Source organism: Myodes glareolus, chromosome 5 (assembly GCF_982192425.1).
Source record: "Myodes glareolus chromosome 5, mMyoGla1.1, whole genome shotgun sequence".
In the NCBI taxonomy this organism is placed as follows: Eukaryota; Metazoa; Chordata; class Mammalia; order Rodentia; family Cricetidae; genus Myodes; species Myodes glareolus.
This window is the reverse complement of record NC_142030.1, coordinates 28,248,046-28,261,005: the sequence shown is the minus strand read 5'-3', so window position 1 is coordinate 28,261,005 and position 12,960 is coordinate 28,248,046. Positions and strand designations below refer to the sequence as shown.

At 45.7% G+C, this 12,960-nt stretch overlaps 1 protein-coding gene across 2 annotated transcripts in view; it reads right to left on the bottom strand.

Annotated features, from left to right (window-relative positions):
- Positions 1 to 12,960, bottom strand: part of Cacna2d3 (calcium voltage-gated channel auxiliary subunit alpha2delta 3) — an 837,667-nt gene that overhangs the window by 78,700 nt on the left and 746,007 nt on the right. For both annotated transcript variants that reach the window (XM_048421249.3, XM_048421250.3), the window contains 2 exons: positions 8,608 to 8,669; positions 7,489 to 7,533 (listed from right to left, as the gene is read on the bottom strand). In XM_048421249.3, coding sequence (XP_048277206.1) covers positions 7,489 to 7,533; positions 8,608 to 8,669 — 107 coding nt within the window. The remainder of the gene's footprint in view (positions 1 to 7,488; positions 7,534 to 8,607; positions 8,670 to 12,960) is intronic.

The following is a 12,960-nucleotide window of genomic DNA, read 5'->3' as shown; positions in this document are numbered from 1 at the left end:
CTGGGATTTGAACTCAGATCTTCATAATTGCCCAGCAAGCTTTCTTACCCACTGAGTCACTTCCCCAGATATCTCCACTTTAATTTTTTTCCCCTTTTGGTTTTTTTGAGACATGGTTTCCCTGTACAGCTTTGACTGTCCTGGAACTCACTCTGTAGACCAGGCTGGCTTCGAACACACAGAGAGCTACCTGCTTCTACCTCCCGACTGCTGGGACTACAGGTGTGTGTGTCCCCATTGCCTGGCCACTTTAAAATTTTTATTTTCTAAAAATGAACAAGTCACAAAGTGAGGAATGGCAAGCCTTGGTGAAGAGATTATGATACACACACACACACACACACAAATTATGGTTGTAAAGACAAGGAGGAAAATTGCAGAAGTGGCAGGGGAAGAAGAGAAAGAAGAGGAAAGGCAAGCTCTACTCAGATAAGATGACATTTAGATGGTGGCCAGGAAAAGAAAGGTCCCCTTGGACAGAAAAGAAAGCTAAGGCTCAGAGTCACACAAACAAGCATGTGGGATGTGAACCCAGGGCTCTGTGACCTCAGACCTTTGCTTCCTACTACTGGCTGGCTTGTCTCCCTTTGGGAAGACAGAGTTAGGGCCTCAGGTCCTGCTTAATCATCCCGCTTAACACAGAAAAGCCAAAGGCAGGCTACAATTCTCAAAAGCACTAGCTGATGCTCTGACCAAGGTCAGATTTAGTCTACATCCTACCAGATAGGGACAGAAAGGAGAACCAGGAGGTCCCAGCTAACAGGTCTCCAGAAAACATCACTTACTGCTTGCTACACTCCAGCGTGTACTGCTGGGCACATCCGTTTCCTCTGTACTGAGAACAAGGGCTCCAGGAGGACATGAATGTTTCCTCCTTGGACCACGTATTCTGTTACCATTTTTAGGTGCACCCTTTCCCGGTTCTGTGAGGATGCCAGGATAGGAGCTGGCAGCAGAGGACATGCCTTGTTGGACTGGTTCATGGTCAAGTTTGAATTTCAAAGTTCTGCTGAGTATAAAAACGTCTGGCCACCTCATTAGGCAAGAAGCAAGTACTGCCAACAGTGGGGCTGACCAATCACCAAGGAAGTCACAGAGCAGAAGCAGAATGCTGAGTTGCTCAGTGGCATTGCTCATTGATGGAGACCTAGGCCATTGGATCTGGAAGGTCTTATTGCGTTCTGAGTGCTATGCTGTCTACCTGTAAATGCTGAAAGGCAATTTTAGTGACCATATGGCCCCCTAGAAAACCTCTCTAAACAGCCGTGAGTTAAATTATGGCTAATGAGTACAGTAGCCTGGAGTCCACACTTGGAAGGCGAGGGTCCAATGCTAGGTGTGGGAAATGGCTGGGATGAAATTATCCACCATCAGGTCTGATCAGTCGTTTTATGGTAAATATGGCTCAATTGCCTTTCCAGCAAAAAGAACAAGGAGTATTTCCCTAGCTTAATCTCTTCATGCCACTCCTCCTAAATGAACCCTGGTATCTTGGGAGCTATCTGCAAGTCACCATGTCCCCACGGGTCTACTAACAGGATGAAGGCTTGGGGAGAAGCAAAGTTTCAGGTTCTGAGATGCGGGGTAATATGTTCCCCCCCCAGGCATGTTGGACATGGCAGGATGAGGTTGGTCTTCAAATGTGGAGACAGAAAAAGGGAGAGTGAGAGACAGAAAGAAGGCTTTGTTGGTTTGTTTATTTTAACCTTTCTGCAATGATTTGCTGATTCAGTGTTGCTCCGAGAATTTGATTCAAGTTGACTGAGGCACACACCCAGCTTATACACCAGAAAATCCTGGTGTGGGAACTCAGAAACTGCAGGTTGGAAGGAAAGGCTGATGGGGAATGAGAAGGCATAGCGCCAATTTCAGTGCTCACTGAAAGGCACTAGCAAGCCTGGCTGAGATACCAGCTTTGGAAGTAGAGGCTCTCACCGTTGCTATCGGTGTGACCTTGAACAATACCTGGGGGTTCTAGGAAGTGGAAAGGCAGCTACTGCAATTCCATGCAGGAGAGAGAAGGCCCGTGTGGGACAGGATGCCCATGTGAATGAAGGCTAAGTACCTTGGCTGGTGACTAGCAAGACCTTCAGTTACAGAATGTATAATATCCACACAGCAGTGAAGACCTACCAGTCCTCCTTTCTGAGTATCCACGTGCCACAGTGTTACAGTTTATCAGAAAGAGAAGCCTGGCACAGTTCTTAACAGGAGGTCCCGGGGTTGGGGTGGGGCTTCGGCTTCGTGCTGTTTGTTTTGGAAGATGCCTTCTGTTTGTTTTGACTGGTGGAATTCACTTAAGAGCTCAGCACTGTGTAGCATTGCAATTTTGATTGTGTGTGTGTGTGTGTGTGTGTGTGAGAGAGAGACAGAGAGAGAGAGAGAGAGAGAGAGAGAGAGAGAGAGAGAGAGAGAAACAGACAAAGACAGAGAGAGACAGAGAATGAGAGAGATCTTGTAACTGAGGGGGAGGTCTGGATTCCTGAGTCTCCCGCACAGGGAAGTATCACTCCTCAGGACTTTTTTCTCCAGGTCCCTCAGTCAGACTCCCATGGTGTCCCTGAAAAGCTGGCTACCCTTGCCTTCCTCATTACTTGTTGTGTCTTCTCATTAAAAACCAACTATCAAACCAAGAGACCAAATTCTGGGCTGTGGAGAAGGCACGGTGGTTAAAGTGCTTCCTTTACATGGATGAGGAGAGGAGCTCAGACTCCCCAGAAGCCAAGTAAATGCTGGGTAGGCATGGAAGCTCTTCTATAATTCCAGCCTCAGAAGGCAGAGACAGCGGGGGAGCTACAGATAGAGCAGGCTTGGGATACCGTCTATATCAATGAGCCCTACGTTTGGTTGAGAGGCCATGCCTCAGTGAATTAAGTAGAGGATGTAGAGGATCAAGTCAAGATGATTTATGATTCTGACATCAACCAGGGCCTTCAGTGTACACACACACACACACACACACACACACACACACACACACACACACAGGATAGACAGACATATAGAGACAGAAAGAGAAGGAGAAACAATCATTTAAAAATCACCACTTGCAAAGGGGTAACCCCCAAAAGTCATGTCTGGTAGGGTTCATCTATGACCCTTCTCATACTAGCTATTGAATGATCTTCTGACCTATGAACACAGCATCTTGGTTGTCTCCAGATATGGAGGGATCTGGTTGCTTGGTTGTAGCCCTGTTCAGCTCTGTCTTCATTCAAGACATTTTTTATATACCAGAGGACATTCCTACCAATACTCAGAAAATCTCAGTGGTGCATAGCCTGCACCAATCTCTGTCTCTTTGGAAGAAGCATAGAGCTACATTGATCATGAAGATTTTGACTTCTCACAGCGCAGCCATTAACCCCCCTCTGTCTCTGCAGAGTACTAGTGTTGTCCATAAATGATGGGGATGATGGACAGGTGAGTGGGCAAAAAGTCGCTGTACTGCTGGGTCACACATAGGAGTCAGTATAGAAACAGGAGGTAAGCATGGCCTTTCTGTCCTCGGTGTCAACCATGCCTTCTTTGTAAGCCTGGTGCCCTCGCAGGAGTATTATCTGCCTGTACATCCTTTCTCATGCATTGGGCATCATTTCCAAATGTCCTTCCCTTCTCCATCTTCTATTGATTTGAATGTCACTCTGATGGAGGAGGGTTATCTGTCTATTGTGTTATTTTCATTGGTCAATAAAGAGGCTGCCTTGGCCCCTTGATAGGACAGAAAATTAGGTAGGCGGAGTAAACAGAACAGAATGCTGGGAAGAGGGCTATGAGGCAGACGCCGTGGAGCCAGCCACCAGGTCAGACATGCTGAATCCTTCCTGGTAAGCCACCACCTCGTGGTGCTACAAAGATTATTAGAAATGGGTTAATCAAGATGTGAGAGTTAGCCAGGAACTAACTCTCTAGAGATAATGGGCCAGGCAGTGTTTAAATGAATACAATTTGTGTGTTGTTGTTTCCGGGGCTAAGCTAGCCATGCAGGAGCCGGGCGGGATGAAAAGCAGGCTTGCCTGCAGCTCCTCACTACATCACTCCAACTGCTGTGTCAAGCTCTCGACAGCATATGTCTTGGTTGGTAAAAAGCATATGTGTATCTCTCCTCCTACCCAGGAAGTACCATGGAAGTAGTCTTTCTTCTCCTTCCTTTGAGGTCAGCCAGGTACTTCCTCCTAAGAAGGACCTAGTCAACATCTCACGAGGGAATGCGTGCATGTCAGAAGAGTTCTTTCAAAGGCTCTGAAGTGGACATCCACCCTCTATGGACTGGAGCTCCTTAGAACTCTTCCTCATTCCCATGACTGGGCCCTGCCAATCACCTGCTTACAGCACTTCCTAGCAACCTAAAGATGCCCTCCTAGAAGGTAGAAATATGTCTGTCCACATACCCCAGCCACCCTGACAGCACACAGTTGCTGGGGCCCAGAGCGTGCTGATGGGGAGACAAAGAAGATACAGGGTCCCTTAGTCACTGTGTGTCTGAACAGTCTAAGAAAGTGGACCATTCTCAGTGTGGTGGCACAGACAGAATCAGGGCTTCAGAGTGAGCCTTGAAGAAGTTGATTTTAATGTGGGATTTGATGATTTAAGGCCAGCTGCGGAAAAGAAAGGACATAAGATAGCCCCCATTGGTCAAATTAAAAGTCACAAAAAGAGCATTACATGGCAGGGTTTTTTTTTTTTGTGGAAAAAATGGTACTAGGTCGAAGTGGGAAGTCAGGGCTAGCTTTCATGTGAATTAGTTGCCTAGAGCCAAAACTTAACAGCCAAAAGCAAAATGAAAGAAAAGCTCAGAGTATAGAGTGGGACATGAGCATCAGATCCAATATACCTAATACAGGGCAGGGAGGGCAATTTAAGGCTTACTTTACAAAGTATGTGACCCTTCAGGACATAGGTATCTCTCGTAGACATGAGAGAATGAGCATGGTACTAATAAGGGCGTTGTAGCCCGTGTTTGTTGTGCCTTCGTGTGGGTGCCATTGTCACCTGGGACTCCAGGCCCAGGTGAGCCACCACTATACGGGAAGAAGAGCTTGGGGCATGTTTCTGGTTGACGGCTAGCAGCAGTGAGTGTGTGCCTCTCCTAGGAGATACAGCAGAGTCTTTCCTACTTTCCCACGCATCCTTCACTGCAGCTCTGAATATTTCTGCACCCACCATCTGGTTGAAGAAGCAGGGGCAAAGAAACGCTTGGAAAATTGCTCAAGGTCACATTGCTGCGTACTTTCCCAGCCCTAGTTAGAATGGCGACAGTTTATCTCCGTGGTTTGTAGCTTTAAAGACCATGCTACACCACCTACCACCCACACTAGCAGTCAGGAGACAACCAGCACAGTGGATGTTTCCACGCTCAGGTGGAGCTCTGCCTTCACTTGTCTTTATGTGGGGAATACACCTAAGCGGTCTGAGCTATAAGGAAAAAAATACCACCTCTTGTGTTCATAACCCGTTTAAACAACTCTGCCAATGTGCAGCCAAACACCCTTTCATCTGACCAAGTTTCCAAACGAGCATCCATCCTTCCATCCAGTTAGTGAACCAACTGTTTTCTTTTCTCTTACTGCAGCTTGGATTTGCAGCAATCCCCCTGTAGTCTGTGACACACCCTTTAGTGCCATCTGAGCACTCCAGGGAGGCAGGGGATAGAGTTCAACCCAACAACTGGTCCTAACATGGTGAGGTGTCTTAAAGTTAGAGGGGAACTCTAAGCCCCCATGCCTACCATGTGAAAGTTATCCCCAATCTTACTGAAAATGGTGTTGATCATTCCTCGGGGGAAATTAATTTTTATCTGAAGGTCAGAAAAAGTCAGGTTTCTGCTGGGAACATGGCAGATTGACTTTTGCTCTGCAGATATGGTGGCTCATACAATGACAGTGTTTGGTAACAGTTTTTCTTTTAAGCTGCAGCTGGGCCGCTAGACTTCTGGGAATCAAACCTTTTGTTGTTGTTGTTCTAACTCCTTCCTGGACTCCCTTTTATAATGATGCTCTTGTTTTCCATTTGCCTACTTTGTAAAACTCTACTCCTAGCCTATATTTTTGGGGTTGAAATTATGTTTGGTAAACGTTCCTGAAACCCTTGGGGTAACAAGAGGGACCTGTAAACATTTGATTATAAAGTTTAGTTGATGGGTTGACTGATGTCTAGCTGAAGCAGAGAGAAGGAGAGGCAACCCAAGTAGGAGCAGAAAGGCGAAAGGCCACTGCGATTCAGTCCAACGGGAAGGTTTAAGACTGTGACACATTAATTTCTTCCATTGCTGATCCAAGTGATTCAAATTCCTACCTCCAAAGGAAGGAGGGGAAGGGGGAAAGATAGAATAATCTTAGGTAGAAATGGCATGTTTGAGTGAAAAACTGTGAGTCCAGAGTTTTCAGCTCTAGATTTACAGCTCACTGATTACACAAAATGAACCAAACCACTCATTTATCTCATTGGCTTCCTGCTCATTTTCTTTCCTTCCACTTCCTTTATTCCCATGGCCAAGCCCTTTCTTTCTGCCAGGGTCTCATGACAAGGTCCCAACTGGCCAGGAACTTTCCCCATAGACCAGGCTGATGTGGGTTTCCCCTCTGTAGGCTGTGAATATCATTGGTTAATAAAGGAACTGTTTTGGGCCTATATTAGAGCTATAGGGGAACAGAGCTAGGTAGGAATGAGGAAAACTAAACTGAATGCTGGGAGAAAGGAGGCAGAGTCAGAGAGAAGCCATGGAGCCCCACCAGAGACAGACACCTGAACTTTAGCCAGTAAGCCACAGCCATGTGGCGATATACAGATTAATAGAAATGGGTTGAATTAATAAGTAAGAGTTAGCCAGTAAGAAGCTAGAGCTAATGGGCCAAGCAGTTATTTAAATAATACAGTTTCTGTGTGATTAGTTTGGGGCTAAGCAGGGAGCTAACTAGTGGTCTTATTACTACACTAGGCTGGTGTTGAACTTAGTATGCCCCTCCTGCCACCACCTCCCAGATGGGTTCTGGGATTACAGTCATACACCACCTTGGCCTGCTCCATCTTTGATTTCTTACCTGTAAAAAGAGCCAATAGCTCTACCTAGTTCACCTAGTATTCTGATGGTGGAAAGAAGATGAGGCATGGAGACAAAACTGTAGACTCTCATGCGATCTTTAAGTGGGAGTAATGTATATTACTTCCTGTAAATAGAACACCAGCATTCCACTACCACAGTCCAGGAAATATCTAAAACATATTTCTCTGGCTTTCAGAACCAAACTATGTTTAATTTAATTGGGGATGGAGGATGAAACAAATGTCCTCCTTCTCTCTCTCTCTCTCTCTCTCTCTCTCTCTCTGTGTGTGTGTGTGTGTGTGTGTGTGTGTGTGTGTGTGTGTGTCTGGAGGCTGGCCCAGAATGATGTGTCAGACCTGGCTCTATTCACCACAGCATTCCTTCTGTCACAATGCACCGTTTAACACTCCCCTTTGGTTAGGACCATGGCCAGGAGGCCACCTTACCTCATCATCGCAGCTTATGGAGCATCTGCCATCCAGGGAGGCACACTGTGGGGGAGGAAGCAAGGAGCCATATTACTGGGTCATCCCAGCATTTGATGTGGCTGCTGCCTAGCTATGGAGGTCATGGCCTGTGATGTAAGTACCAGGTTTCATCCTAAGGGAATGTTTCTAGATGAGACTTGGCTGTACTCTCTGGAGTGTGCACAATTCAGAATCATAGTATCAAAGACACAATGTGGGGAGGGCTGGCTCTTTTCCACACCTCTAAATTATGTTGTCATTCAACACTGATGATATCTCCTAAAGATCTCAGATCTTTTGGTAACAAAAGATATAATTATGTCATTATTTAATTTAAAACTATTTCTCAATGACTTTAAAAGGAAACTCTTGTTTATGTTCTTAGTTTGTAGTTTCCTATCATATCATAATTTAAGAAATGATAAGCTCCTTATGCATCCATCCTTTGGTGGGTCTTTAGGTTGATTCCATACTGTGAATATTGCACATTAAATACAGAATTGCTCACTTGCTTTTTGTGTGCTGATCCCATTTTCGCAGGAAATATACTTCTACCATTTATAACTGTGCAGGTAGAAGCAACTCAGTGGTTGCCATTTCTCCATTTCTGTTGAATACTAGGCAGACGCTCCTGGGAAGTCTTGGTTCTAACAATACAGCAAAGGGGAAGAATGCCCTTGGAAGATTTCCCAAGGGGCAATAGCCCCTTGAAGTCTTTGGGCCAGAAAGGCAGATTCAACAAAGCAGGTCATATGATGGCCTTCTCCTGATGTGATCAGGAGAAGCACAAATTACAAGCTGGACATCACATGTGATTAGAATAAACCTGCCCTGGAATAACAAAAGACCCCGATGTTAAGAGAGAAACTCTTTCTATAAAGCCACTCTCCTCCTTCATTCATCCCAACGGTCCCTGGGAGCAAATCTGCTCTGCCCGGCCTGTGGCATCTAACTGGAAATGAATGGTACTCTGAGGAGCCGGCAATCCATTTCACCAATATTCACCAGAAATCTGGCGCTGCCGGACCCAGCTCCCCACACAGAGACACCTGTGCACCAACAGCACAGCTAATGCTTGGGATGCCGAGGAGCACTCACCTGTCTGCTGGCAGTCCAGAACTTCCTCTGGAAGAATTCGAGTTTCATCTGAATGCCTACAGCTGGGATAGATCGTAAATAAAACAAAACATCAGAGATCCCTTTACACAACTATTTCAGTTTGTCATTGGAAATTATCTGTCATGGTGTGGGCTGGCGTAAACATACCAGAACAAACTTACAGTGAACCATACACCAACGACTTTATAGCACCGACCTTTCTTCTTACAGGTCAAGGAGTCCAAGAGTCCCTGCACTCGGAACTCAGTCACACACTGAACTCGGTGTAGATGTTCTTTATAGCGGTGTTACTTCAGTATGCATTCCTAAATTTTGTCTATTTGGGGCACCACCAAAAGCTGACTGACATTTGTCATTAAAAAAGATACCCAGAAGCTAAATATCTCTTTAGTTCCTTTCTTGGCTATTACCTTCGGGACCCAATATATTCTGCATGGTGTTTGTTTTTGTTTTTGTTTTTTCTTTTTTTGTCTGTTTGTTTAGAGACACACCATCTGAAAGGCAGCAGTCATGAAGCTGGTCTCTGCAAGGGAGCCACTTTCTAGGAATGTGACTTGGCTTCACTGGCCCCGTAGGCCCACGGCCCGGTGCGCATCTTGCCCAGGAGGTGGAGAGAATATCCAGCTCTGTGTGTCTCTAGAAACCTTTCTGCCTTTCTCACACACCAGACACTCAGAGGAAAGGAACTGTTGGCGGTGGCAGTTGGTGGAAGCTCACAACCAGCCCATGAACAGGCTTGTCATATGTCTGCCCAGAAAGCCACGTCAGCATAACTTAGAAAGCGAAACAGTCAGGGCCCAAATCTCATCAGATGGTAATAACACTTCACAGGAGCTCAAAGAATGATTCAGCAGGAATGGCGGGGGTGGAGTGGGGAGGCTGGTGTAGCATGTACCCCAGTGCAGTACTGTATACTGGCCTGGTGTGCATGGCCTTCCCAGGGTTTGCCATGATGTTGTACATTGCCTGTGTGTTATTTATCTTTCCTTCAACACCGATGATAACGCCAAACTAAATAATAACAACATCAAGAGAAAATGCAAGTAGTTAGAAAAAATAGAACCTCATGGGTGATAGTATAGTTGGAATTACAGAGAAAGATGAGGACTCTAAGCAAATCATTGTTCACGGTTGGTTCCCAACAGAATGGAAGCCCCTGGGAGCTCTAAACAAAAGCACCTATGCCAGGGTATCTTCCTCTCCCTGTTAGGTTCACGTAGCTCAGACTTAATGGGGATGTAAATTGAGGCATAGTTTTTCTCTGGAGTCTTTAGCACCCTGACTCTACAGACCTAATAGTAGAGTTGGGCGCCTGGTTGAGCTTCCCATCCCGGGAAAATGATCTTGGAGTCTGGGGGGACATTTGTAGCATCTCAGATACAACATGTCTTTCAAAATGCCTACCAGACTAAAGCAGGGTGCATACTAGCATGCATCTGGGATTTTCTCAGGTGTACCAAGAGCCAAGGGCTGTATCCTTTACTACAGAAAAGCTTGGGACAAGCACTTGTGGTTTTGCCAAAGTCAGGTAGGAGCCAACAGCAACTGAGAAGAGGGCTTCAATGTTGCTGCTCGAGCTGGCAACTGGTATCTAGAAGGAGCAAAAAGACTTTCTGTCTTCTTCTTTATAGCTCACCAGCTGCCCTCCCTGGCTCTGAGAAACTCTAATGTCAAGAGCGTGACAAGCTACAATGAGAATCCCCATCCTATAGGATGAGAATACAAGACTTCCTGAACAGTCAGCGCACAGCAACCTCCCCATAGTGTTTCTCCTTCCAACCGTTCAGAGTTGTCTTACCGCCTGCCACCTCCTGTGTTTCCCCAGCCGTGCCCTTTCGGAGCACCCTCCCATCTTCTAGCAGGACCCCTTATTCATCTCCCTAATGAATCTAGCTGCTCCCTCCAGGGTGTTTATCCATCCCACATACTTGGAGTCTGCCATCATCTGCCTCTATTGGTCCTGCACCCCATCTCCTCAAGGCAATTTAATCTTTCCTCATGAGTCAGTTCCTCTGCCCCATTAATCATACAGGCAGGCCGACTTTCTCTGATCTCTCTCCAATGATCTGCATCCTTGCCCTAGGCCTGATGCCCTAACCAAGACACCGCTCCTCTGGCTCATTTTCCTCTGCGCCAAGAGGCTACTGTCCAGAGATCCTAGGATTCTGAGGGTAACTTGTCTGCCCAGTTGCACATGGTTATGTTCCTGTTGGCTACCCCCATGCCAACTCCAGCAGCATAGCTTTGGCTCCTATATCACATTTGGATGTACAGGGTTTTCATCTAGACTTTTGAATACTTCTCTATGATTCGGAGACGTTTTTTTCCCCCTCTGACCTTCCCTGAGCTAAGCTCTGTGTTGGGTGCTACTTGAAATGGGATCACTAACCCTGTCAGCATCCTGCTGAGAAATAGCTCCATGGTAAGGACTGCACTATAGGCAGAAGCAAAGAATTCTGGGATATGAAGTGGGCTAAGGGAATCTGTGTGTGTTATGGCAAGGAGATCTGACTCAAGGCAAAATAGGAATCAAGAGGAAACAGGAATCTAAATGGAGGAAACAGCACGAACAAAGGCAGGGAGTCTTTAAAACCACAGGGCTTTGAGGATTGAAAAGAGAAGGCACAGAGACCTCGGTGTCAGTCCAAGGCATATGAAGACTTCCCCGCAGACTGGGGATTAGCTCAGCGCCCAATCTAGCCCTGTTTTGTAAATAAAGTTTTATTGGAACAGTCATTTGTTTACATACTGTCTGGGCCTATCATGCTAAAGCTGAGGAATTACAGCAGAGACAGAATGGCCCACAGAGCCTAAGCATTTGCTGTCTGCCCCTTTACAGCAAAACCACTGCTGACATTTGCTGTAGGTATGTCTAAAGTACGGACAGAAGCAGCAGGACCAGCTTCGGAGTTTTGAACACCCACTCAAAAGCTTGCGGAACAAATGCCAGGCAAAGGGCCCAAACAGTGGGCGACAGGACTGTGCACAAACTGTGGCCAAAGGTGCATAGGGTTTACTATTTCTTAAGCATGGAAATGATTTCGAGTACAACCAAACAATAAAAAATAGGGGTAAAACACAGGGCCAAGCATGACTCGGTTTCCTTTGTTTTGTTCCATATGTTTTTCCTTTTCAACTCTTATCAGAGAAAGCGTTTTTACCTCAGCGAGCCCACTCCTTACACCATCCGCCACAACCTAAGTGGAACCTGAGGTCTTTCTCATGCCCATCTGTTTGGTTCTTTCAACAACATTTCAAGCCCTAACAGTATATTCTGCTTCAAGTCGATCTTGCTAATTTAATAAGGAAAACAAGGGCAGAAAATGCTTTGGTGAAACTCAAATCCCAAGGAGAGCTCAGAAAATAAAAACACTATTCCATGGGTTTGAAATTTTTTAGACAGTCCAGAAAATCATGAACATATTTTCCTGGAGTCCGCGGTACTCCCTACTTCCATGTAATTAGAATGTTTCAGGGCTCCTAGCTCATAACCCCCATTATAAGAACGCAGGTTGCTTTTGCATACAACGCTGAACATAACCACAAACAGTATTCCACAGGATCCTTTTCAATGTGCCTCCCAAGATGAGCTGAAAATTTGCGGGTAGACTTCAGAATTCAGCAAGCCATCAGACTTATTAAGAAGTCTTCAAGACCTCCAAGCCCATTCCCCTGAAATACTCAGATATCTCAGACCTAAGCATCTCTTTGAATCTGAACTATACAGATGATGGTTTCTCCAACTCTTGTCATTGTGATAATAAGACATGGGTACAAACCAGCTCAACATCATACAACTCAGACCTTCCTTGAATGTCTTCCTTCTAGACTTTTCTCTTTTCCCTGTCTTGTAACATTTTACCCCCTTTACCTAATTCCATCCTCTATTTCTTGTTTCTGTATCTATCAGAAGCCCAATCAGTGCTAGGCAGGGGGCTGGTTGTCATAACGATGCAAGATACAATAGCAAGGGTTGGTAGACCGTGGAGGGCTATCTAACCACTGAAGAGAACCAACCTTGAACTGACAGAGGTCATCACTGAGCATCACTCATGACTATTAAGCTATTAGAATGCCCTTGATCCATTCATTTGAATATAGGTGCAGGCAGCTACCTCTGGAGCTCTGATTCTTTGCTATCAAAATCTATGGCTATTGATGATGAGGTTATTTAAATTAAAAGTGAATATCATTCATCACTGGGCTCCTTAGTCACATGAGTCACATTTTCAGAGGGCGATAGCTTTGTGACCCCAAAAGCTGCTGTGATCACTGTACTAATCTAGAACATTTTCACCTTTGCCAACAGTTCTATTAGACAGTAACCAGCAA